The sequence below is a fragment of the Ictidomys tridecemlineatus genome, chromosome 10, assembly GCF_052094955.1.
Source record: "Ictidomys tridecemlineatus isolate mIctTri1 chromosome 10, mIctTri1.hap1, whole genome shotgun sequence".
Lineage (NCBI taxonomy): Eukaryota > Metazoa > Chordata > Mammalia > Rodentia > Sciuridae > Ictidomys > Ictidomys tridecemlineatus.
In genome coordinates, this window is record NC_135486.1 from 77,349,730 (window position 1) to 77,376,787 (window position 27,058).

The following is a 27,058-nucleotide window of genomic DNA, read 5'->3' on the forward strand; positions in this document are numbered from 1 at the left end:
AAAAAAGAAAAACCTACCCATTAGAATTTTATCTTTGGAAAATTCTAGTTCCTTCATGGTAACCATATCTTTTCCATCAACAGCTGCCTTTAATGCAGCTTGGTTTACAAGATTCTCCAACTCTGCTCCAGAAAACCCAACAGTACCTCGAGCTATGATTTCTGGATCGACAGCTTTGCAAAAAGAACACAATATTAAAAATCTGAAATAGCTAAAGAAAAGTGACTCACACAAAAACTCACATTTTGAGGGAAAAAAGAACACAACTATTCTGAACTACAATAAAATATTTATGTTAAAACTCAAATTTACTGAAATCCTTGCAAAGTGCAAAATATGTCATTAAAAATGCAAACAGGTAAATCACAATAGTTCTAAATTTAACTACCTTTATGGGGGAAAAAATGTACATTTGCCTGATGGTAATTACAAACTTCAAACATGACCTATATTACCATGACCTATATTACCATCAGTCTAAGCACAAACTGTAAAAGCACACTGACAAAATTCTTTTCCTTGAATTTCACCTTGAAATACCTCAGACAAAAAAGCTCCCATTATTAATTGAAAACAAATTTAATTTTATATATTACTTCAGCTACCTTGAGAACACTGCAGCTTTAATAGCTTCCCTTAATTCAAAGGGGTCCATAATATTTCTATGTATCTTGTTTTATATATTGTTTTTCCCCTTGTGGTCCCCCAAACTGATTATTAAGTTATTATTCCTAGAGTTATTTCTATTATTTTGCATTTTTAATTAGTATTTCAAAAAATCCATCCATACATACATATTTAGATATAACTGTCTGAATATTTCAAAGAAAATTTTCTTTGGAAAAATTTTTTTAAATGACAAAATTCCCTGAACACATGCATGCTAATTAAGGAATGGCTTTTTAAAGGATATGTAAGTGGGAATAGAAAAATGAACTGATCTTTCAAGACATCATCAAGTAAGTATCACAAACAGAGTGAGTAGATCTATTACCATCTTAAGGAGATAATAATGACTGCAATATAGAATTAGACTTACATTTATCAAACTTTATTTTATTGAGATACCATTTCAAAATTTCTGTTCGACCTTTTACATCTGGCCTTGGAACTGTAACTTGCATGTCAAAGCGACCAGGACGTATTAAGGCACTAAAAGAAAAATGCAAAAGGTAAATGAATAAGCTGATTATGCTAATGCATGTTAAGAACATGACTCAGGTGACAATCTCAATGAACAGAAGGTAGCTGGGCATGGCAGCACATGCCTATAATCCCAGTTACTTGAGAGGCTGGGCCAGGAGTATTCTTAGATCAAGGCCAGCATGGACAACATAGTGAGATTCTCAAGAACATACAAAAACAATATAATGGAGAACAAAGGTTCATTCAGAAATACATGTGGTTTGTAGCTAAGGTAGTACACACCTTCAGAAACAACAATTGCAAGTTGATCAAAGGACAAATAATTCTATAGCAGACTATTGTAAGAACCACAGACCATTTCAAACGCTACACAGAATGTGACACCAGAGTATTAGGCAAAGACAAACTTCTGATCAAATGAAAATAAAAATAATCTCTAAAATAAAATTTAAAAATTTTAGTAGTAATTTTAATTTAAAGTTAAATATTACAGTAAATTTTATTTTTAAAATGCTATGCACTTAAAATTTTTGTGGTATGTAAGAAAAAAGAAATCTTTTGACAGCTTTATAAATGGATAATTTAGTTGTTTTTATTATATATTAAAAATTATGCAAACATCACTTCAATCTAATTTTAGAATATTCTCATACCCATAAAAAGAAATCCCATAACCAATGGCAGTCACCTCATTCTCCCAATGCTCTAGCAACCCATAATCTAATTTGTTTCTATGAATTTGCTTATTCTGAACATTTCCAATATAGGGAATCATACAATGTAATCTTCTATGATGAGCTTTTGTTTTTAGAATTATGTTGTAACATGTAATAGTACTTCACAAAAATTTTCTTTTAATACTTACTTATCTAATGCCTCTGGAAAGTTTGTGGCTCCTATAATGATTACTCCTTCATTAGGCTTAAAACTATTTAGGAAAAGAAAAAAATTATCTTTTCACTAACACAAAGAGCAAAATGATTTGCACAAAGCTGTTTATAATCAATCTTAGTAATAGCCAAGAAAAGAGACCAATAATAAAACACCAATCAAATATGATCACATAATTTCATAGTATCTGTTCTGCTTAGGAAAACATGATCTGGTATGAAAAGCTTGGGTGCCTAATTTTTAACAATTACTTTCAAGTATACTAATTCAAATTATTTATCCCTAGACGTCCTATTTAGTTCCCAAAATGTCTCATACTGAAGATACTTCTTTCAAAGCTTTCAATCACTTCTTGATTTCTATACTATACACACCGATCTAAGCTTCAAATGTACAAAAAGCTAGTCATAAGTTGTGTAAAAACCAGTGTACTAGGCTGGGGATGTGGCTCAAGCGTAATGAGCTCTCTTGGCATGCACAGGGCGCTGGGTTTGATCCTCAGCACCACATACAAATAAAATAAAGATGTTGTGTACACCGAAAACTGAAAAATAAATATTAAAAATTCTTTCTCTCTCTCTTAAATAAACAAACAAAAAACCAATAGTGTACTATTTGGTTTTTATTTAATTATTTTTGTGTGTATGGTGCTAGGGACTGAATATAGGGCCTCACACATGCTAGGAAACCACTCTATCAATGAGCTACACCCTTAACTCATTTCTTTACTTCGTGAAAAAGACAAGTCAAGTTTTAACTTGATCATTGCTTTCCTATAATAAAAACAATGCAACAAATTTTTTAAAAGGTATACAATATCATAAATTTGAAAGTAATTGATATTATCAAATTATCCAATCAGTAATGAAAACTATACAAATACAGAGAGAAAAACCTGCCCCTGATTTCTTTGATGAGGAACTACTTTGTTTATATATATATATATATATATATCCTTATATCCTTTATACTGCAGAATATTATCAAATGCTCTATGGGAACAATTTACTTAAGAACAAGTCCACATAATATCAAGTGCTGGGAGATATCTATTATCCTACACAATTTAAAACGTAATTTTTAAAATATATAACCAAATTTCACAAAGGAAAATTTCATTACCCATCCATTTCAGCAAGCAGTTGATTTATAGTCTGCCTTGAATATGGATGCATGGGAGATTCAATTCTCTTTCCACCAACAGAATCTAATTCATCAATAAATATAACACAAGGAGCATTTGCTTTCGCTTCCCCTAAGAAAACAGAAAAGATTCCAGTGAGATCAAAGAAATGAACATTTTTTTCAAAGAAAATCTTATAAATATTAAAATCTATAAGGATTGTCAAAGGTCAAAAAATTGAGAGAATACACAAAAGCAGTCACATTTTACCAAAAAAAGTATGAGGGTAGAGGAGGACAATGACAAAGAAAACAATATAAAATAAAAACAACTGACTATTCATTCATCCAAATTGTACAAATACATAGTCAAATTTAAGGCTAATAACTCTTGATTACATACTGCAGACAGATGAATAAAATGAAAACAAACCAAGGGCTTTACTACAGCCTCTAACTTCAGATAGTACTACTGTTAGTTCTTACTACGATTTAGACTATTTAGAAAAAGGGTACAGTTCTGTTTTATCTCCTACATTATCTGAAATCAGCACCCCACAATGCCTATTACAGCTTACTATCAATCACAAGCAATTAGCAGAGAAAGGGTAAGAAACATCCTTCCCCTAATATTAAGAAAATTTAGTACTGTATAAAAGAATCAACAAAACGTACTAAAAAGATTTCTGATACGGCTGGCTCCTACACCGACAAACATCTCATCAAATTCTGATCCAGAAGCATAATAAAAAGGAACATCAGCTTCTCCTGCCACAGCACGGGCAAGAAGTGTCTTTCCAGTTCCTGGGGGTCCAACTAAAAGTATACCTAACAGAAAAAGTAAACAAGAATGATTAAAAAAAATTTTTTAACTCTTGATATGAATGAATAAAACAATTATTAATTAACATAATTTTGAGATTGAAGGCATACCAATGACCCAATATTTTCAAACAGCAAAATATTTATCTGTTAATGATTTACTTCAGGATCTTCTCTACAACTAATTTTTTTCTATCCTTTTGAGATTATTTATATATCAATATTAAAGACAGGAAAATAATAGAAAGCCAAAGGAATATAAACCCATTATAATTAAATGAGTAAGATTGAATTCACATTAAAAACAACCAAATATAATGTACAAATATTGGTGCTTTTCCATAAAAAAAATAAGAGAAAATTCTAGGAATATTTGGTAAAATTAAAAAAAAAAAGATTAGCAAACATATGACATTAAAGCAATAGTACTAATTTTCTTTGATTAGGATAAATTAGAATGTTGTCCTTGTTCTCAGGTAACATATACAAAAATATTGAAAGGTAAGATAGCTAGCATCTAGATCTTTAATTCAAAAGTTCAGGGAACAAGGTATACACATGCATGTATACACACACAGAAAACAAATAAGACAAAATATTAATAACTGTTGAGTCTGGGTAGATAGCACGTATATGCTAACTGTACTACTATTTCAAGCTTTTCCTAATACTTGAAAATTTTTATAACACAAATAAGTTTTTCACAATAAATTGAAAAAAACAAAAAACAAACAAACCAGGATTCCCTGATTAGCATTTGACTTTGTAAATGTAAAAATTAAATTTTAAAAAGGCAATAAAAAGCTATATTAACATTAAAAAATCTTTTTTAAGCAAAGCTCAAAACAGCCCGAAGAATATCCCATGTGGCTGGGATTGTGGCTCAGTGGTAGAGAGCTTACCTGGCATGTGTGAGGCACTAGGTTCAATTGTCAGCACCACATATAAATAAAATAAAGGTCTATCGACAATTAAAAAAATATTTTAAAAAATCCTAGTACTGATGTTTTAGTGACACCTAAATAATTTAAATCTTAAATTAATCTCTATAGATCTTATCTGTACCTGAGGATAAATTTATAAAACATTCCTTGATTTGAAAAAGGAAGACTGCAATTTTTTTCAGTGGTTTTAAGCACTCTATGATGTTGTGGCACTGACTCCCTAAATATACCCTAAATTTTTAGCAAAGGTTCTTGAAAATATTCTCACAACAAATCAATATTAATGGTTAAATAAACATTCTATAAATACTCAGTAATTTTTCCTTCACAACTGTGAAGATCATGAAAGACTTCCTTTCTTCCACCCTACCACCCCTCACTAAAAATGCTAATGAACTGTGTCATATTAAAGAAAATATCTAAATGCTACATGTGATCCTAGATTGAGTCTTGACACTGGAAAATGTGGAGTGGAGACACTACAAAATATTACTGGAAAAAAATGTGGAAATTTGGGTTTGGACTGTGAATTTGCATCCATGATAAATTTACTGATCTTAATAATTATATACTCATTATATAAAAGAATATCCTATTCTTAGGAAATAGAGTTTTAGAGGTAAAGGAGCACTAACTCTACAAGTTCTTCTTAAATGGTTAAAAAAATACTTGTATGTAAGGAAACAAAGTGAGCAAAATGACAAAAAATAGTAAGGATTAAGGGTATGAGCAAACATTCTTTTATACTGTTTTTGCAAACTATACTAAAGTCTTAAATTTCAAAAAAAGGTTATAGAACTGTTTTGAATAAATACACTTTTTTAAAAAAAATAGTAATTAAGAACTAAATTTTATCATTTAAAATCTGATAAAATTAGTAATCTATTTTTTGACATCAAATAATGGCAAAGAGAAAATATCTTACCTTTTGGAAGTTTACCTCCAAGCACAGTAAATTTTTGTGGGTTTTTCAAGAATTCAACAACTTCTTGTAATTCTTGTTTAGCTTCCTCCACCTAAAGTTACATAGTTTGTCAAATAATTTTAAGTAATGGTTAGATTTGCTTAGATTATGAAGGCCATGTCTTTAAAAATCATAAATTTAATTTGGATATGCAATTAACTTGGCCTTCTTTGTTTCTCTGAAAAATGTGTGCAAAAGTGCCCCCAAACACATATACAAATGACTTTCTCCTTTCCCTACTTTCTAATTATGCAAAGTTTCTTCTAATGCCAACCAAAACCATTGAACTTCTTACATTTTTCTCAGTGAGAAAAAAAAGTCAAGTACACTGGCAGGGTTAAAAGAAAACTACCATTCAGAGAACTCAAAAAAACAAATAATCAATAAATGAGCAAAATAACTAAAAAGACATTTTTCAAAAGAAGAAATATAAATGGTCAACAAATATATGAAAAATTTCAACATCTATTTAGCAATCAGGGAAATGCAAATCAAAACTACAGTAAGATTTCATCTCACTCTAGTCAGAATGGCAATTATCAGGAATATAAATAATAATAAATACTGGCAAGGATGAGGGGAAAAAGGTACATTCAAACATCGTTGGTGGGACTGCAAATTAGTATAACCACTCTGGGAAGAAGTATGGAGATTTCTCAAAAGACTGGGAATAGAACTACCCAGTGACCCAGCTATCCCACTCCTTGGTACTTATCCAAAAGAACTGAAAACCATACCCTACTGATACAGCCACATCAATGTTTATAGCTGCACAACTCACAATAGCCAAATTATGGAATTAGTCCAGATGCCCATCAACAGATGGATTAAGAAATATGGCATATATATACAATATAGTTTTACTCATTCATAAAACATGATGAAATTATGGCACTTGCAGTTATATGGATGGAAATAGAAAACACAATGCTAAATGAAATAAACCAGACTCAGAAAATGAAGGGTTAAATGTTTTCTCTCATAGGCAGAAGCTAGGGCAAAATAAGGGGAAAAAGGTGAGGGTGGGAGAGAAATGCCATAAAACTAGAAGGGAGATCAGTGGAATGAGAGAGTGGGAGGGAGGAGGGATGGGAAAAGGGAAGAACTTTGGAATGCAACCGACCAAATTATGCTATGTACATAAATGATGCATTCTACCTTTATGTATATCTTTAAAGTACCAATTTAAAATATAACAATAAATAAGCCAGGCTCAGTGGCACACGCCTGTAATCCCAGGGGCTCGGGAAGCTGAGACAGGAGAATTTCCCCCTCATCCTTGCCAGTATTTATTATTATTTGTATTCTTGATAATCTCTAAGCAACTCAGTGAGACCCTGTCTCTGAATGAATAAACAAACAAACAATAAATAAATAAGTAGAAGGAATACCAGCACAGAAGAAGCGGAACAGGAAGGATAAAAGAGGGGAAAGAGGAACTACTGGGGACTAAAATTATATTCCACACAAGTATCATTATTTCAAAATAAACCCCATTATTATGTATAAAAATAATGCACTAAGAAAGGCATTAAAAGTAAAATTAACAAAAATAACTACCTGGAAAGAAACCTACTGAAATATAAACATATCCTTAAGTCAAATAGCAATCTGAAAATAAAAAATTTTCAGGCCATAACCATTTTCTATTTCTAGGAAATTTCCCATAAAATAATTGTTTAAGAGTTATCAAGGTTTTGTTTTGTTCTGTTAGGTTTGGAATGATCTTTGAAAATTATTCTAGTAAAATCATTAAGATTCTACTAAAATTTTAATGGAATAAAACAAATCTCTAGACAGGTACACTGATGCATGCTTGTAATCCCAGTGACTCTTGAGATTGAAGCAGGAGAATCTCAAATTCCAGGTTAGCTCAACAACCTAGGGAGACCCTGTCTCAAAATAAGAAATAACAAGGACTGAACTCAGTGGTAAAGCACCCTCAGATTCAATCACCAGTACCAAACAAAAACACCCAAAAATCCTAGGCCCAGAAGAAATGTGAATTTGAAATTGTTCTTTGTCAGTTATACCAATGACCTGCCCATTGCTAAAATGAACGGTCAATTCTCACTTCATCCATTAATAGTATTTCACAGAGTTGATTCCTCTGTTATAAAAATTCTATCACGCCAGTTTGTGACTAACTTTTAAAGAAACTAGCAAACTTTTTTTCAAAGTGACTATACATTTTTATTTTTTAGCCAGCAATGTATGAGGGTTACAGTTCCTCCGCATCTTTTAAAATTAATTTATTTTTATTCTAATTTGTTTTATATGACATCAGAATGCATTACAACTCATATTATACATATAGAGCATACATTTTCATATCTATGGCTGTATATAAAGTATATTCACACCATTCATGTCTTCACACATGTACTTGGGGGTAAAGATGTCCATCTCATTCCACCATGCCCCCAAAGCATTTGACAAAATACAGCACCTATACTTCTTCAAAACACTAGAAAAACTAGGAATAACAGGAACATATCTCAACATAATAAAAGCTATCTATGCTAAGCCCCAGGCCAACATCATTTTCTAAATAGAGAAAAATTGAAAGTTTTCCCTCTGAAATCTGGAATAAGACAGGGATGCCCTCTTTTGCCACTTCCATTTAATATAGTTCCTGAAAAACTGGCCAGAGCAATTAGACAGATGAAAAAAATTAAAGGGATAAGGATAGGAAAAGAAGATCTCAAATTACCAGGATTTGCTGACAATGAGATTCTAAAACTTCCACATATTTTATAGTGCTTAAGATTCTACCATTTTGGTTACACCATTCTAGTGAATATGAGAAATATATCTCCCTAGTAACTAATGATGTTGGACATCTTCTCCTGTGCTTATTGGACATTTTAATATCTTTAAGAAATGCCTATTCAAATCTTTTGTCTCCTTTTTTGAGTTGTATATCTTATTGAGTTATATATAACCTTTATCAGATGGATCTTGCTCTTCTTATATACTATATCATTCTCCAATCCTACTTTCAAAATTTAACCTCCATAAGGGTAGGAATTTTTTTGGTCCTAACGCAGAATCTAAAACAAGGCACTATAAAATATATGTTAAACAGGGCTGGGGTGGTGGCTCAGTGGTAGAGTGCTTGCCTAGCATGTATGAGGCACTGGGTTTATTCTCAGCACCGCATAGAAATAAATAAAGATCCATAGACAACTAAAAAAATATTTTTTAAAAAATGTATTAATCCATCTAAAATAAACTACCATCAACACATTCTTTTTACAAAAGAAATATATACTAATATGTCTTAGATACCAGAACTGCAAAGATCAATGAAAACAGGTGAAGTATCATTTACTGACTGACAACTATAAACCAAGCACATTTTTTATCTTTGAAAACCTAAAGTAATTTGTTCAAGGCACGTGGCCAGTAAATATAAAATAAATTTGAAACCTTGTTCTTTTTGACTTCAAATCCACATATATTTCACTACACCATGGTGCTTCTTCACAAATCAACATAAGCCATATGATGAAACAAGATTATTTTCTGGTACTATGATTTACTCTAGAATATTAAATTTTCTAATATTTTTGGATATGATTTTTACCTACTCCAGAACAACTTTTAGAATCAAATGTTGACCTTGTATAGAATCAGTTGGGTAATGTACAAAAAAGGCAAAGAAAACTTACTCCTTTAACATGTTCAAAGGTGACATTTTTCATCTGGACAGGATCTACTGCAGAATCAAGCCCCGTGGTTGTTCGGAAGCGGACTAAAAGAAAGAAAATATGTGTTCATATTTGACAGATTAATTATATTCCAACTACCTTAGTTTTTAAATGCAATAATAAAGCAAAACCTAGAAAAATTAAATTTTTGAGACTGAAGATCGTATACATTAAGTCAAAGTGAAAAGAAGGAACTTGGTCTTCTGGACTTCTAGACCATGTTCAAGGACCAAATGATGCAATTGAGGAGACATGTTTGTACCTTCTAGTTAAAAACAAGAGTGATTTTTTGCCTCTTTTTCATCAATGGTTATCAAATATCAATGTGAATGAGAATTCACCTGAGAAAAATGTGTTAAAATGCAGGTCCCTAAGCCAGGCAACATTCTTATGGTTTACATTTTAGTAATTGCCCAGGAATTTTGTTTTTTTTTTTTTTTTTGGCCTCACACAGTGCTCTCTACCACTGAACTATATTTCCAGTCCTTTTTTTAAAATTTTGAGACAGGGTGTCATTAAATTGCCCAGGCTGGCTTTGAACTTGAGGTCCTACCTCGATCTCTCTCAGCATCCCAAGTGGATGAGATTACGGGCATGCACAACCAAGTCCAGCAAGAGTTTGCTTTTTTAACATGATTCCTTAATTAGTCTGATACAACTTATCACAGATGTACACTTTGAAACACATTGTCTTAAATATAGCATAAACTTAAAACACTAATTTTTAAAAAATCATTTTTTTAACATTATTTCATCTTTCAAATATTATTCTTCACTAACGACATCCTTCAGTATAAAAGAGGGAAAGTCTAGCTGGGCTTAGTGCTCACGCCCATAATCCTAGCTACTTGAGAGGCTGAGACAGGAACATACCAAGTTCAAGGCCAATCTGGACAACTTAGTGAGACCCTATCTCAAAATCAGATTTTAAAAAAGGACTGTGACCATAGCTCAGTGGTAGAGCGCTTGCCTGGCATGCATGAGACCATGGGTTCCATCTATAACTCTGAAAAAATAAAGGAAAGAGTAAAATACTTGACAACTCTAGAAAACTATTACAAGGCTTTCTTAAAAGTTTCCTGTGGGGAGCCACTCTAAATGATTCGCGTCTTCCATCCTGGAGCGGAGAGGCTCTGATCGTCACTACATCTTATAACGACCTGGACATTGCCCTGGCCCTGGAAGTTTGAGGCAAGTCTTTAGACATAGGCGTGTTGTCCCATGGATTGAGCTACATTCACCTATTCCTTTGTGATACTACCCCTCTGTCCTGTTTAGGATAGAATGTTCCATGTCCCCTTCTCTTGCTCTGCCTTTGGATGTGGCCTTCCTAGATGTCAATTAACCCGCTGACAGAGGAAGCTAGACTCAATCCTCTGAAACCTGACCCCATTCCTCATTTGAATGGCTTCTCCTCAATAAAAGGGTGCTTTCTCTTGCTTTCTGCAGACCCTTGGGGTGAGAGGCGTTGTCACAGGACCCCAAGAAAAAGGTATCTCTGTCTCCTGTGTGATTATTTCGTGCAGCCCAGTTGCCCTGGAGTGACCCTGAGTGTTTTAGTCATATGAAACACGACAGTTTCCTTCTTTGTTAAAATTTCCAAACTAGAGCAGTTATAAAGGAGCAAACAGTTATCTCTAATTTCCTCAGGAGTCCAAAATATAAATGAAAAACACTTTATCAAAACCCCAAAGTAATTTCACTGATATTTCTACAGCATTTACAGACGGGAACACAGAAAAATTAAGATATCCAAAAGCCACTGACAAAAGTTAAATGCAAATCAGTGGAAAAATATCACCTAAAATATACCTAATTTCCAGATCAATTATCATGAAGACCAAAAACAAGGATGTCATGTTAACATTTCTTGGGCACAAAGTATCAACAAGTAGTTAAAGCAAGAATCATGAGTTCTCACAATCTCCCAGAACCTCATCAACCAAAGAACTCTGCCTCTCTTCGCTGGTATCACCATTTGTGCATTTTAAATGGCATATAGTATTGTAATTGTGGGGTTATGAGAAGCAGAAACTTGGTCTTCTGGATTTCTAGACCATGTTCAAGGACCAAATGATGCACATTAAGGAGACATGTTTGTTGTGAGGCACTGGATATTAGAAAACCCAAGATCACAATTATGTGCTCTGTCGGCCCTTCTGGAACCCTATTAAACACTGTTCCTTCCCAGACTACTCACTTCCCACATACAAGTGCCTTATGTCACTAATTATACTAATAAATTTATGTATTATTTTAAAGCTCCACACCCCCAAAAAATTACGGAAAAGAAAAGGGGCTCGGGAAGTAGCTTAGTGGTAGAGTGCCTGCCTTGCATACGAGACCCTGGGTTCAATCCCTAGCACTGCACCCCCCCCCCAAAAAAAAAAACAAAGAGAGAAAAAGGGAAAGAAGAATAAGTAGAGTGAAATTTAGAAGCAAAAACTGAGTAGGCAAAAATAAAGGGTTAAGAAGAAATGCTTAACACATCAAGAACATACAAGTGGGCAGTTAATAAAAAGACACACTAATAGTTGCACTAGTATAGTGTTTATTAAGGATATTAGATACTTTATCATAGAGTAAAGAATAAGGTAAAAATGAATAGTAACTGAAAAACTAATAAATCCACTTAAGCCTAATAATACTTCATTCTAAACCAACAAACTGAAAACTACTGGACTCATTTGTAGTTATTTTAAGAAAAAGTTCAATTTATTAATTTACCTTAAAAATAGATTATTTTCTTTTTATTGCTACAAAAATTCTTTGTAGTTTTAAAATTTGATCACTGGACAGGTATCATTTTCTAAAAATTTGGTAAACTAACCACTAGTAAGAATGAAAGGCTTTGCTGTAATTTGAGTATAACTTGAGTGTGGGAGACTAAACTTACACGTGACTGAGTCACACTCCCCAGCTGGGTGCTGAGGCGCTCAGTGTCTGGTGCAAGGGTGTGTCTTGCTACAGCCCCATGGGTGAAGCTATGCTCACCTGTTCCTTTGTCATATAACCCCTTGCCCTGTTTAGGATAGAATCTTCCATGGAAGTGCCTTGTGTGTGTCCCCTTCTCTTACTGTGCCCTTGGATGTGGCCTACCCAGGTGTCAGTCAACCTGGTGACAGTGAACATCATGAAGATACTCAGCCCCCTGAAACCTGACCCCTTGCCTCATTTGAATAGCTTCTCCTCAATAAAAGGGGTCAGCGTGTGCTCTCTCTCTCTCTTTCTGTGGACCCTTAAGGTCAGAGGAGCTGTCACAGCGACCCCAAAGAAAAAGGTATTTGTGTCTCTTGTATGGTTATTTCGTGCAGCCCAGTTATCCCAGTTTAACTGGAGTGACCCCTGAGCCTTTTAGTCTCAAGAACAGAAACCTGGCACTTGGGTCTATCCCACAGGTGTTCATGTATTGGGAATCTGGTCCTCAGACTAGAAGTGCTGAGCCTTTCAGAGATAGAGCATAATTAGAGGTCATTGGGAATGCTGCCATGACAAGGGATTAAGTAATTCGTAATTCTTGTGGGATCTTAGTTCTCACAAGAGGATGAATATAAAAGAACAAGCCAGGTACACTAATACACATCCAGCAACTGGGAAGGCTGAGACAGGAGGATCACAAGTTCAAGGCCAGTCTCAGCAACTTAAAGAAGGCCAAATAGACAGAACCTGTCTCGAAATAAAAAATAAAAAGGGCTTAGAGATGTAGCTCAGTGGTGAAAAACCACTGGGTTCCAAGGCCCTAGCTTCCTGTTTCACCACATGATCTTTCCCCTTTACACACACTCCCTCCACTGTGATACAATCCACCAGAAGGTCCTCACCAAAGCTAGTAGAAGCCATGAAATCTCTACAATGTGAGCTAAATAAACCTTTTTATTATGAAGTATCCAGTATCAGGTGTTTAATTATAGCACCAGAAAATGGACTAATATAGATCTACCTAGCAAATCCATTAACTTGAATACTTTCTCTAATAAGTAACCATAAAAAAGGAAATAGGTATTTAATGAAAGAAAATTTTAAAAAATAGCAAGTATGATAAATCAAAGAGCCTTTACCAGATAAAAATGGGTTCTTTAAAAGTCCATAAATGCCAAACAGTAACAGAACAAAGAGAATCAGACGAGTTCGCCTTAGGGAATCTAGGAGAGAAAGAAAAAGTCTTAAATCAAATGATCACAATAAGATATGACAGCTCAGTGAAATGCAAATATTTGCAGGGTGTGATGGTATATGACTATAACCCCAGAGCTCTGGAGGCTGAGGCAGGGGTATCGCAAGTTCAAGTCTAGCCTTAGCAACTTAGACCCTCTAAAAATAAAAATAAAATAAAAAGGGCAGGGGACGTATCTAGTGGTAAAGTGGCCCCGAACTCAAACTCTAGTACCTCACCCACCCAACCCACTCCTACAAAACAGCAAATATTAAATTTTTTTAATTAAAAAAATTTTTTTTTTGTATTAGGAATTTAACCCAGGGTCAATTTATCACTAAGCTACATTCCCAGTCCTTTTTAGTTTTTAATTTGAGACAGGGTCTCACAAAGTTGCTGAGGTTATGACTGAACTTGCATTCTTCCTATCTCAGCCTCCCAAGTCACTGGGATTATAGGCGTGTGTAACCACGGAAGCCCGTAGGTTATTATTAATAATCACATTTGATCACATGCAACTTTGGAATCTAGTATGTTTTCATACACCTGCCATGATTTCCTTTAAGTTCCTGTTCCCAAAAAACTTCATGAAGCTAAACATGCTTCTATCCTTGACTTTCGTCTTTCTCTTGAGAAAATAAAACTGCCAAAAGTAATTCCATGTCCACATAGCTTAAGTTATAAATATAGGAGAACATAACCAATGTAAAGATGTCACTAATAATAACTTAAATTTAGGACTACAGGATCTCCCATGGCACAATTGGTTACATGTGGTACTTACAAATTTGGGACTATAACACCCTTTCAGTTATTCTTCAAAAATCAACTTACCATTTGTTTTTTGTGTTAATGCTTGAGCTTTCAGAAAACCCTCCGCAAAACCAGTTTTAAATGCATCTTGATGAGCTTCAGGTATGTTTTTAGTTTTCATGAGTTTGTCCAAACTCTCAACATCTGATCCTCTGTCCCTCAAAAGAAACCCCTAAATACATAAAATACAACAGTAATGACTGCCTGCATAGATAGTAATACTCCTCCAGAAACACTGTAACCACCCACACAAAATTTCAGTAAAGCCTAGAATTTAATTTGTATTGCCAATGTGAAGAAATAGTATAAGACTCAATAATGAATTGCTTAATCAATGACCAGGATATTAACATTAGATTCTACACCTTCATCAATTAATAATACTCTAAAGAAAGTGATGACACTCTAGATAGAATACTTTTATATAGTGAAAATAGTAAAAAGATCACGTTATCTTAGGGTTTTAATGGCTGATGGTCACACTGCTTTATCTCTGCTAAAGGAAAATGTCATTGACTTACTAAATACTACTGCATAACTTCCAGATAACAGGCCTTGTGTAAGTTCTGAAAATAAATCACAGATCTGACAGTTTTCAGGCTCTTGGAGAAAGATGGATATTTCTGAAATAATTTTGATGCTATGTTGGAAAAATTAGGTATGGTAATAAAATACCTGTTATCTATGTAAGGACAGGAAAGACCTAATAAGAGAATGGGACATCAAAACCACATATAGAAAGCAAACACAAACACCATGAATAATCTAATAAAGGCACTGAATAGTGCTCAAGAACTGTTAGTAATCTGACAAAGAGTTAAAATGTCAAGAGGTAAGGATAGGGATCAAAGTATGTGGCATACTAAAAGATGAAAACAGAATAATGGTCAGTAGAGGCCATGACATGCCCTATATACCAGACTGAGTTGGATAAGAAAGCAGAGTAATTCAATTAGGTAATCATTTTAGAAAAATGAGTGACAATCTGAAGGCAAGACTGAAGACAAGGAGACTAAGTGTTTATATTAGAATAAGCTGCGCAAGAAATTGTTATTTCCTATGTCTGGCTTTAGAACTGGGGATGAAAATAAAGGATTCAGAAATATTTAGGAGATTGGATCCATTCGATTTAGTGATTAACAGATAAGAGAGGTGAGGAAAGACAGACTGATTGATTACCAGGTTGATTACCAGGTTGGTAGCTTGGGTGGATGCTACTCATTCATATATCAGCTTATATAAATTGGTAGAGGCGAAAAAACCATCAGCAGAAGAGATCTAATTAACAAGTAAAAATAAGTCTGCTGTCCAGGAGAGCACCGGGTATAATGAATACACATTAATTCCTTATCATCAGTAGAAAGAAGAGGAGGGGGAAAAAAAAAACCCACCAGCCAACACAAAAATTAAATACTAAAGATCCTCATTGATTAAATAATTTGAAAAATTATTGCTTTCTGGAACATCTAATTACCTTCACGAATGATGGTGCTATATTCTGTGTCTCTGCTAATCTTTCAGAGGTGGACTGTAGACGTCGGGTCCTTGATTTCAAAGTTTTAAAACCCCGAGACTGTATGAAAACTGAACAAAACAGTACCATTTGCTTTGTAAATTGTTAAAGGAAAGAAAAATGCCTGATTCTAAAGTCTGAGACTATACCTGCACATCCTAATCTAAGTTTTTGACACAGTTCTTTTGCCTGACACTTCAACTTGCTTTACATTATTACTTCTACCATCATGTTTTCAAAAGAACTTGATTTATAAACACTTTATTTCATGTTGATGGGAAGAAAACAGAAAGAAAATTTTACAATATAATTTAGAAAACAGGACCATAACTGATAAATTGTGACACCCAAAATATCCAAGTCATTAAAATAGGTTGAATCCATACAATTAACTTTATATTTTCTTAATTTCACGACATCTAAATTTAGAGTACTTAAGAGTATCAAATAAAAGCCAGTGACCCCTAATTCCTCAAACCTTAATCCCACTTCCTCAAAATAACCACAGTTAACAATTTCATGACTACTCTTCTATGCATGCACACACATGCACTTCCTATAAAAATTATTCTAGAAACAGAACATAACTTTATACAATTATCTTCTTTTATCCAATAATATATCATGGATATACATCAGAATAGGACGGATGTTGTATTCAGTTTAATAGCCGGTTATAGATTTATCAGAGTACAGCAATTTATTCAACTAATATCCCAACTATAGAACTTATTTACATATTCATTTTTTGATTTTGGTTGTTTTTACTTTGGTGCTGAGGACTGAACCCAATACCACTGAACTATACCTTCAGACCCCTATTTTAATTGCTAGAAATGATACTGCAGTGAACATTCTTGTGCGTATATCCTTCAACACATGTAGGCCAAATTCTTAAAAGTGAAACTGTGAAGTTTATATTTTGTTTGACACTAAGAAACTGCCTTCTAAGAAGGCTGTTGTCAATTTTTGTGATCAACAATGAATGAGTGTTCATTTCTCCATACCCTTGCCAACTCTAGATAATATAAATCTTTTAATCCATACAAATTTGACAGGCAAAATAAACTCTATATTCTTGTTTTACTTGGCATTTTCCAGATTACAAGTGATAATGAATTTTGAAAAGATTTCTACATTTTTACCTTTTTTCTTAATTGACCATTCATGTCCTTTGCACATTTTTAATTCTTATTACTTTGTAAAATAGATGATATATATAAAACCAATGATTACTATCCATAATATCTCTATTTTATCTATATATACACACATATATAAAGACGTTCTAATGTCCTTGTCTTTCAATTATATAATACGGTAATGTTAATAATAGCCACACTCTTTCATCCGTAGTGTTTCTGCATTTTGTTTTGATTAGTTCCTTCCCCAAATTAAGATTTTTATTTTGTTTATTCATTCATTCCTCATTTATTTTTGTACTAGTAGGGATTGAAACCAGGGCTTGAACATTCTTGGAGCTACACCTCCCAAAACTTAAGATTTTTAGACAGTCTGCTTACTTCAAAGACTTTCAGTTTTACATTTTATTTTCAGACCTTTAAAGTATTTGAAACTTATTTTGGGTATAATGTAAAAACAAGAACTTGATTCTCTTTTGTCAAAAATGGATAACCAATTAGCCAAATAACATTTATTGGTAATCCATCATTTGTTCATTGACTTGAAAGTCTTAATTTTCTTTTACTAACTTATGCCAGTACCAGTTTAAATTCTGTAGTTTCACAATTATTTGAGATGCTATATACTACTGATACACATTATTAAAACACATATTTTGATATATTTATATAGGATAAATCCCCCTTATTTGTATTGTTTTCCAATAAATTCTTAGTCATTACAAATAAGGTTTAAAACTAATTTCTCAACTTCCAAAACAAGTCTTAAGAGTTTTGATCAGAAAAAAAACTAAATTTATAAATTTAGACATAAATGCTTATTGTTAAAATATAAAGATCTTTCAAACAGGACTGTGGCACTCCCCTATTACTCCACTCAGCTCTTTTTATTTCAGTAATACTTCACATACGTACGTATGAGTATGTATGTAATTGGTGCATATTTCTTATCAGGATAAAACATTGAATGGATTTAGAAAAAATTGTAACTAAAACCTACCACTAAAATGTTAAGAAAGCTGTTGATTTATCTTATATGCTACCAAAGCAAACTCACGACTTGAACTGCTTTTTGGTTGATTCTCTTGCATTTTCTGGTAAATAATCATATCACTTGCAAATTATAATTTTGCCTGTTTGTGTATGACTCATTTCTTTTTCTTTTCAATCATACTGTTCCAAAACTCCAAATTAATGCTATGAAAAAACAAAAAACAGGGTACTAGATATTTTGTTTCTCGTGACGGTAACATAATAATGTTTTAAGAAATTTTAAAAGTCCCCTTAAAGTTCTAATTTTCTAAGAGTTCTTAGAAAACATAACTTTTAAAACAGATCACATGCCTTTACATCATACACTGAAATAATACTGTTTTTCTTCTCCAGTCAACATGATGAATTAGCAGACTTATTAATGTTACATTATTCTTATATTCCTTAATCATAATAAAATATTTTTAGTGCACTTCTAGGCTTGTTTTCAGAGTTTATTTAGGATTTCTATAATATTTGAATAATAAGAAGCTGATCTACTGTATTCCTTTTTTGTGCTAATGTTGACCAGCTTTAGTAATAATACTCTCACAGAATAAATAAGAAGGTCTATTTCATCCTTTACTCTTTCAGGGGGGATGAGATCTCCTATGTTACCCATGTTGGTTTCTCCAAATTAAACATGTTTCTGGTTTAATTAAGTTATTTCTTGTCTGGATAACACAGCACACACCTAAAATAGCAGTGTGACTATGGAGGCTGAAGCAAGAGTACTGCAACTTCAAGGCTAGCCTGGGTAACTTAGCAAGAGCCTGTCTCAAATAAAAAATTAAAAGGGTTGTGAATGTAGCTCACTGGTAGAGTACCACTGGGTTCTGTTTCCAGTAATGCAAAAAGAAAAAAAAAAGCAAACAAACAAAAAAACCTCTCTCACTGTTTTTATTTTTTTCATATCAGGAATTGAACTCAGGTACACTTAACACTGAGTTACATTTCCAGCTCTTTTTATTTTTTATATTGAGACAGGCTCTTGCTAGGTTGTTTAGGGCCTCACTAAACTCCTGAGGCTGGCCTGCTTTAGCCTCCTGAATCACTGGGATTACAATTGTGTGCCACTGCACTCAGCTTGATATTATTTTTTAATGCGTACTTTTATTTCACATTAATTTGTTTTCAATTTATTTTATATCTTTCTTAGTTCCTATTATATACAATTCCCTTAACACCACTTTGTCCTCAACCAGAAGTTTTTCACATGCAGATTTTCAGTGGTTCCTGCCTATAATTTCAGATTTGATTTCCCTTCAGTCACAGATCAGACCTTTTAAAATTATTAGTATTTCAGTATTATTTTAGTAGTCCTATTGTTACATTCTGTCTGAAGATCAGAGAAACTAATCTCTGAATTACAACATAAAAATCTAAGATAATTTTATACCCTAATGCACGATCAGTTTTTATGTGTTCCCTGTCTCCTGCATTAATCAGAGGATGATTGGTTTCTTTTTTCTTTTTCTTTTTTTTTCTTTTTTTTTGGTGTGGCAGGAGTTAACTGGGGACTGAACTGGGGGAGGGGGCTGCAAACACTCAACCACTGAGCCACAGCCTCAGCCCTATTTTGTATTTATTTAGAGACAGGGTCTCTCTGAGTTGCTTAGCACTTTGCTTTTGCTGATGCTGGCTTTGAACTCACAATCCCTCCTATCTCAGCTTCCCAATCTACTGGGATTACAGACATATGCCACCTCGCCTGGCTGGTTGGTCTCTTTGCTCAAGCTGGTGCCTCTTTTTCCATGCTTTTATAAAAAATGTGGAGATACTTAGCAATCAATTTCTATTTAAATATAAGAATATAGGGGATAGTAGCAGAATACAACAGTTACTAATAGGGCATTATGTAAAATTGTGGATGTGCAACCGACGTGATTCTGCAATCTGCATTTGGGGTAAAAATTGGGAGTTCATAACCCACTTCAATCTAATGTATGAAATATAATATGTCAAGAGCTTTGTAATGTTGTGAATAACCAATAAAAAAAAGAAATAAAATAAAAATAAGAATGTAGTGATCAGTACTGACAGCAAATGGGTTTCCTCAATAATAACAAGGCAGTGAATGCTTTCGGACTACAAATCAAAGACTATTTTGAATAAGCAAGACACCGGAAAAGTATGAATGATTCAAGACCAAATTACTCTCGGGTATTTTTTGTTTCTTTCTTTGATATCAATGCTCAAACCAGGAGTCTCTAGAGACAAAATCCCCTAAAACATCCCCCTTGCCCATTTCTTATTAGAAAGTGTTTTTTGCTAATTATATTCTAAAAGTTAACATTATTTCAATTACTGGCCCAGTTTGGGCCATCTTTCAACTATTTACTGTATCAACAATCCTTAAGCCCACTCTTATTATTGACTCTCAGCTTGGGGTTTTTCCTAAGTTCTACTAAAAATATTCAAGTCTTTTGTGATACTCTAAGTTCCCTGAAGGTGAGGACAATGTCTTTTTCATTTGCAATTATCACTGTAACCTAACACTTATTGCTAGTGCCTAGTATTCAATAAGTATATTAATAAATGCAAATTTGACTTTGCTATCAACTTGAGGTCACATAGTTAATTACTCAAATTTCAGGTCTAGTAATAAAAACTCGGGCGTTCCCTATCTCCATTTTAATACCTTTTTCCTATAATTTCAATGGGTTTTTAAATATGAGATCAAGTAAAAAATGTACTCAAACCTGTTTCAAAACAATCTATTGTAAAAAAGTTCCCTGGAGTTTGCTTTGCTGTGGCACTTAACACTCATATACAAAGATTAGCTCCTATTATATATTTCTCAGGTCAAAAATTAAATAGAATTACTGAAATTAATCAATTCCAAATGCTCTAAGTCCTACTATGCACTGCAAGTAGATGCTCATAATCATTAACATGGCCAACAAAGACCACGCTTAATATGTTCAATAAATCTACTATGATTTCCAAAATAAAAACATCTGTTGCTTCATACCTGGCCAGTAATGAAGATCTGAACAAATGCTTTGAAGAGTTCTTGGATGTTGTCTGTACAAGCAAGAGGAACGCAAAGTACTGAACATATCTAAGTAACCTGGAGGGAAATTGCAAATAAGTGAATTTCCTAACTGCTAAAACAAAAACACAAAAATCATATGAATGTAAATAACTGTATCAATTATTATATAATATACATGAGTTTCACCTTTTATTTGCCCTTGATTTCACTTCTATAAAATAGCTAAAGCATTGTTAATCCAATCACTTGTAACTGCAGTTTTTTTGCTTTACTATCACTTGTCCTTTTATCTGGTGTATGTAACTGCCGATGAAATTAAATTCAAATCCATAGAGGTAAAAGGTATGTACATTTAGGTTAAAACTGCTTTTATTTAAAAGCAAGAAAATGAAGAATTTTTATTTCATAGATAATTTCAAAAGCTCTAAGGATGTGACAAAAAATGTAAACCAGATTACTGCTCCTTCTCTCTCAAAGTTTTTACAGTAACTGGGCATGAAGAGAGTTCTTTCCATATCTGTAAGGCACGATTATTTCCATGTTCGTAAACTCCTGCCCTTGATTAATATGTCCCATCCCACTTTACATTTAAAATCCCAGTGACACGACTAGCAGCAACAACAATAGAAAACAAGTGGTTATTATCCATCTGTGTGTGTCGGAATTACAGATTCTTCACAAAAACTCATAAAGACAAATTAAGAGATGCCTTCCTAATATTTCTGCCTGCCTAAACAATACAAGCAATTGGTAGTATGAGAAAGAACCTTAAAAATAAAAGTAATTAGGCAGATTAGAAGAGCAGTATGAATAATAATACAATAAAGAAAAACTTATCCAATTGAACCTTTACTATAAGTCAAGTGGAGTTTTGCATAGAGACAACAGAAACACATTGTCAGTCTGAGCCACCAAACTCAAAAAACATTCCATTTTTTCTCATTCTTGCATTTTTAATGTCTTTATATGAAGTAAGGACAATGGAGTAATAAAGAATTTGAACATGAATTAAGCTAATGAAAAGTACAACTTGAAATCAAGCCTTCATCATAAACTATTCAAACCTGATCTTTTGAGACTTTCACAACTTGTACTGATTTACAAATCTGTCCTGCCATCAATATGAAACAGGTATTCTGATGGATTGGTAAAGCTCTAATATTCTTCCAAAGAGTAACTCATGAAGATGACATGACATCCCTTTCAATAGATTATAGTGTACCCTATTTATTATAATACCAGAATGTTACAAACCTCAAATAAGAAAATACATAGACATTCCATAAAAAGGACTTTGTGTCTTCATCAAGGTATTCTCAGGGTATAGTATTTTATACAGAATTTAACAAATGTGTGTCACCTAAAACTAAAACAACAATGATAATAAAACAATCTTCTAAATGTGATGTGATATGCTGCATTAGATCCTGGAACAGAAAAAGGATACTACTGGAAAAATTAATGATTTAGTTAAGTCAAATGTTGCTGAAATCCAAACACTCTGTACATAATTCAAAATGTTGTAAAGAAAATAAATAAAATGTCATGCCAAAAACATATATCATACCAATCTCAAAGTCTTGGTTTTGACAAATATACAATGGTTATGTAAGATGTTGACATTAAGTAAAGCAAGGTGAAGCATATATGGAAATTCTCTGTATCATTGTAGAAACTTTTCTGTAAATTTAACATTATTCTAATAAAAAAACTTATAGAAAACAATTCAAAAATAAAGTGGCCCATAACAAAAACTAATAAATGGTATCTAATATAATTATCATTACTAATATAAAAAATGGCTTATTTTAATTCAAACAAAAAATGTATCAACATACCATATTTATTTTCAAAGAAAGAATGTGCAGAGACATGAGATGTATGCCAGTGGGAAGAAATGTTTTTGCCTTTGTAAAATCCAGGAAGTAGATTTTCTACCAGTTGATCAATCTGTCCAATTTTCAATTCAGATAATCCAAGGTCCCTTAAATTAAGTGAAGGCTGTAAAAGATTAAGTCAACCAAATAAACATTAACATTGAGATATTTAAAGAGATTTATTATTTAAAAAATTATTAAAATATAACAAATACACTAATTTCTTAGTGCTTAAAATAGAAATTGATGAAAACATTCTTATAGTTCTAATTTTACTGAGATTAGTTATGTAAAGTCTGACAATGGTCAAAATACAATATCCCTAATGATATCTTTAAATAATAAAATCATATTTCAATACCACTGAACTAAGCATGATTCACAAAAATCAAGTAAAATGCTTTCTATGTCCTTTCCCTCTCTTCATAAGAGATTCTCATCTAATGCTAGCCTATCAAACATCAGCCAAACACTTATTTAATGACAAAAACAAGAGTAACTACTTGCTCAGTTAGAAAGTGTGTTCTATGGGGCTGGGGCTGTAGCTCAGTGGCAGAGCACTTGCCTAGCATGCATGAGGCATTGGGTTCGATCCTCAGCACCATATAAAAATAAACAAAATAAAGGCCCTCTGTCCATCTATAACTATTAAAAAGATTTTTAAAAAAAAGAAGTGTGTTCTACATGGTCAGGGGCAGAAGTGATTTGAGGTTAATTGTTAAGATGCTTTAACTGAGTAATAATCTTCAATTCCTCCAGTTCTAAATGCTCACAAATAAAAGCCCACCAAAATAACTGATATCTCTATTATTAGAGGACATCTCATTTCTCTAGCCTGATAAAGATCCTTCCTTGAGCTGAGGGAGTTACAAAGTAACTATATCTAACTTTGAATAAGAAGGAACAGTCAATAAGGTCAAAACATGTTTAACAATCACAAAAATGTGTAAAAACATGCTCATCTTTAAAGACTTCTAAGGTAAATACATAAGTGTAGATTTCATTTTTCTTATCCACATGATCCAACAAGTTAACAATCATATATTATTGAGTCCCAAACAGCTAAATCATCAAAGTAAGGAGAGAAAAAACTAAGCAGAACAAGTATCACCTTCTTATGACTGACATAAGGAGAGATCCATGAATTATATAGCTCTGAATTTATGTCTATGGATTTACTGTTTACTAGATATGTGACAAATGACTCACATTCCATAGTCCATTTCTTCATCACTAATGACTTTGAAATATGCCTGAATCTGCAATGGTAAGGATCAAAGGTAGGATGCTTAACTCATCCATTTATGCTAACATATATCATGGCAACACATAGTAACACAGAAGTATGATGAAATAAAATATTTAAAAATACTTTTAAACTATTAAAAATGATGGCCAAAAGCAGTGGCACAAGCCCAGTGACCTGGGAGGCTGAGGGAGAAGGATTACAAATTCAAGGCCAGAATTGGCAATTGAGTGAAAACTCTGTTTTGAAACATGAAAATAAAAGGGCTGGCAGTATAGCTCAGTGGTAGAGTGCCCTGAGGTTCAACCCCCAGTATCACAAAATAAAATAAATAATTAGCACTGATGAAGGAGAAAGGCCTGGGGAATGAAACAAACAAAAGTCCTACCAAGATCTGGAATGTCTCCAAAAGTGAAGGAAGAATGAACTAGAAAGATGGTCTATAGCCAAACTGTGAAAAGCCTTCTTTGAATTTAATTTCATCAGTAATATGATCAGTTTCATTTTACTTGAAGAAAATCCTCTAATAAAGAAGACAGAAAGTGTAAGAGAGAAGGCTGATGTATTCTGGGTTTGATTCCCAGAAAAAAAAAAAAAGGTATGTAACAAATCACAGAAAACAGATATTTGAAGAAGCCAGTAGGTTGTAGGGATTGAGAAGATAAGGAGTTCTGAATGGATGTGATAATCTATAAGGATTATCAAAATGCTGTCTCTTAGTTCCTCTTCATCATTTAGCTGGCTCCATGAATATCAATCTGCATCCTTTAAATATTTTTCCTTTGCCAACTGGCACAATGTTAAGCTTTGTCAGTGTAGTTACCAGAGATAAACTGTAGGAGAGAAAGAGTTTGAGTTCCTGGTTCTAGTGTGCTTCCTCAGCTGACTCCAGTCTGCAACACTCATGGTTCCTAAATAGTATGTAGCTACTGGCTCCTGGAATGCACAGTGGCCAGCAACACTCAACATCTTTCCTCAGTACTACTTTTCTATTTTTTCTTGCAAGACACATCTTCAAGAACAGCTTTCTCCAGTCTAGAGGACAGATTTCCAGCAAATTCAGCTGGCATCATACCACAGTGACATCTCCGCCATTCTGTGAGCCAAAGTCATGCTCTCTCCAATAAGGTCATTCCTCAGCCTGGAAGCGGAGCTCTTTTCCAGGGATACTCTATCTCAGCCCTAGAAGTATTAGTTACGTTAAGTCCACAAATTCTGTATTTTCTTTTAGGATGTTCATTACTTCTTACTAACCAATCCCTATCTACTCCAATTCCCAATAAAAGTAGGTGTTTGAAATAGTAAATTAAATTGCATTAAATTCTATAGTAAGACTTTATTGTTTAAGTGACTGTGTGGTTTCTCTCTCCTGATTGGATCCAAACTGATAATAAAGGACTGAAACCACTGTAAGCCAAACATATTGGAATTTGGGGAAATAATTCAGTTTTGGGTATCTAAGGTCCCTGGATATTATCCAAAGGAATATATATGTCTAATAAGCCACTAGATACTTGAAAACTTTTGAGAGAATTAAGGGTTGGAGACATACTTGAGAGATATCAGCATATAAATACAAATATTTAGATATAGATGTCAATGAAAGATATGAAAATGGATATCAAAACATCGGAGAAGAGGCTGGGTTTATGGTAGAGTGATTGCTTTGCACATATGAGGCACTAGGTTCAATCCTCAGCACCACATTAAAAAAAAACAATAAAATAATTTTTAAAAACCTGGAAAAATGTAAAGAATGAAAATTAAAATAAGGATACATATGCATAATAAACTCATTTTTCCCTTATACATAAACCTAATATCTAAGAAGTTGGCAATTTTAAAATGCCAGCAAAATATAGATATAATCACAGCAATAACATTCAATTAAAGGAATTATTTTGAAAGTAGTACACACTTGGCCTGGTTAAATGCAAATGATAAGTATTAAGAATCATATTTTTAAGACATGTATTTAGCACTAAGGAAGTCACCAATGAGTTTAGCAAAAAATATCTTTAAAATAGTAAAAGTAACATCCAAATTATAATGGGAGATGTTACTGAGAGATAGGAAGAGAGACTCAAAAATTTTTTAAGAATAGATACAAGCTCAAACTACTCATTTAAAGCAGAGATTTGGAATATGGCTCCATGGTAGAATACCTATCTAGCATGAGACCCTGGGTTTGGCCTCCAGCATAGAAGGTAGATAGATAGAGAATAATAATAATAATAATAATAATAATAATAATAATAATGCAAAAGGAAGCCAGTTACTTGAGGAAAATTCAAAGGAAGGTTTTGTTTTGTTTTCCCCTTGTCTTCTGGAGCAGATGTTTGTTAAAGAAGTCATCACATCCCCAAGAAAGTTAAGAGGTAGGATACTCAAAAATATGAAAAACTTCTGATACTGTAAAAGTACTTGTCAAAGACAAATAGAAGGACTAAGGAGGTATAACAGAGATTAAGAATATTAATTCTATATTTCACACCATTACTGTCTTAAACAAAACACTGGCTTCTAGGGTTTAGTTACCTTGCAAGGATCAAAAACATCCTTTACCAGCAACTCAGCAATTTTACTTGACACAATTATCAAAGATTTAACAACAAGCACAACAATAATAGCATTGTTTATGTCAACAAAAAAGAAACTGGAAACAATATCCAACACTGGACA

At 33.2% G+C, this 27,058-nt stretch overlaps 1 protein-coding gene across 1 annotated transcript in view; it reads right to left on the reverse strand.

Annotated features, from left to right (window-relative positions):
* Yme1l1 (YME1 like 1 ATPase) overlaps nucleotides 1-27,058 on the reverse strand; it is a 45,663-nt gene that overhangs the window by 11,147 nt on the left and 7,458 nt on the right. The window contains exons 3-14 of the mRNA XM_005320267.4: nucleotides 23,092-23,254; nucleotides 21,230-21,328; nucleotides 16,043-16,152; nucleotides 14,590-14,740; nucleotides 13,661-13,744; nucleotides 9,564-9,646; nucleotides 5,851-5,941; nucleotides 3,835-3,987; nucleotides 3,160-3,292; nucleotides 2,012-2,074; nucleotides 1,040-1,152; nucleotides 18-173 (exon numbers count right to left, since the gene is read on the reverse strand). Coding sequence (XP_005320324.2) covers nucleotides 18-173; nucleotides 1,040-1,152; nucleotides 2,012-2,074; nucleotides 3,160-3,292; nucleotides 3,835-3,987; nucleotides 5,851-5,941; nucleotides 9,564-9,646; nucleotides 13,661-13,744; nucleotides 14,590-14,740; nucleotides 16,043-16,152; nucleotides 21,230-21,328; nucleotides 23,092-23,254 — 1,399 coding nt within the window. The remainder of the gene's footprint in view (nucleotides 1-17; nucleotides 174-1,039; nucleotides 1,153-2,011; nucleotides 2,075-3,159; nucleotides 3,293-3,834; nucleotides 3,988-5,850; nucleotides 5,942-9,563; nucleotides 9,647-13,660; nucleotides 13,745-14,589; nucleotides 14,741-16,042; nucleotides 16,153-21,229; nucleotides 21,329-23,091; nucleotides 23,255-27,058) is intronic.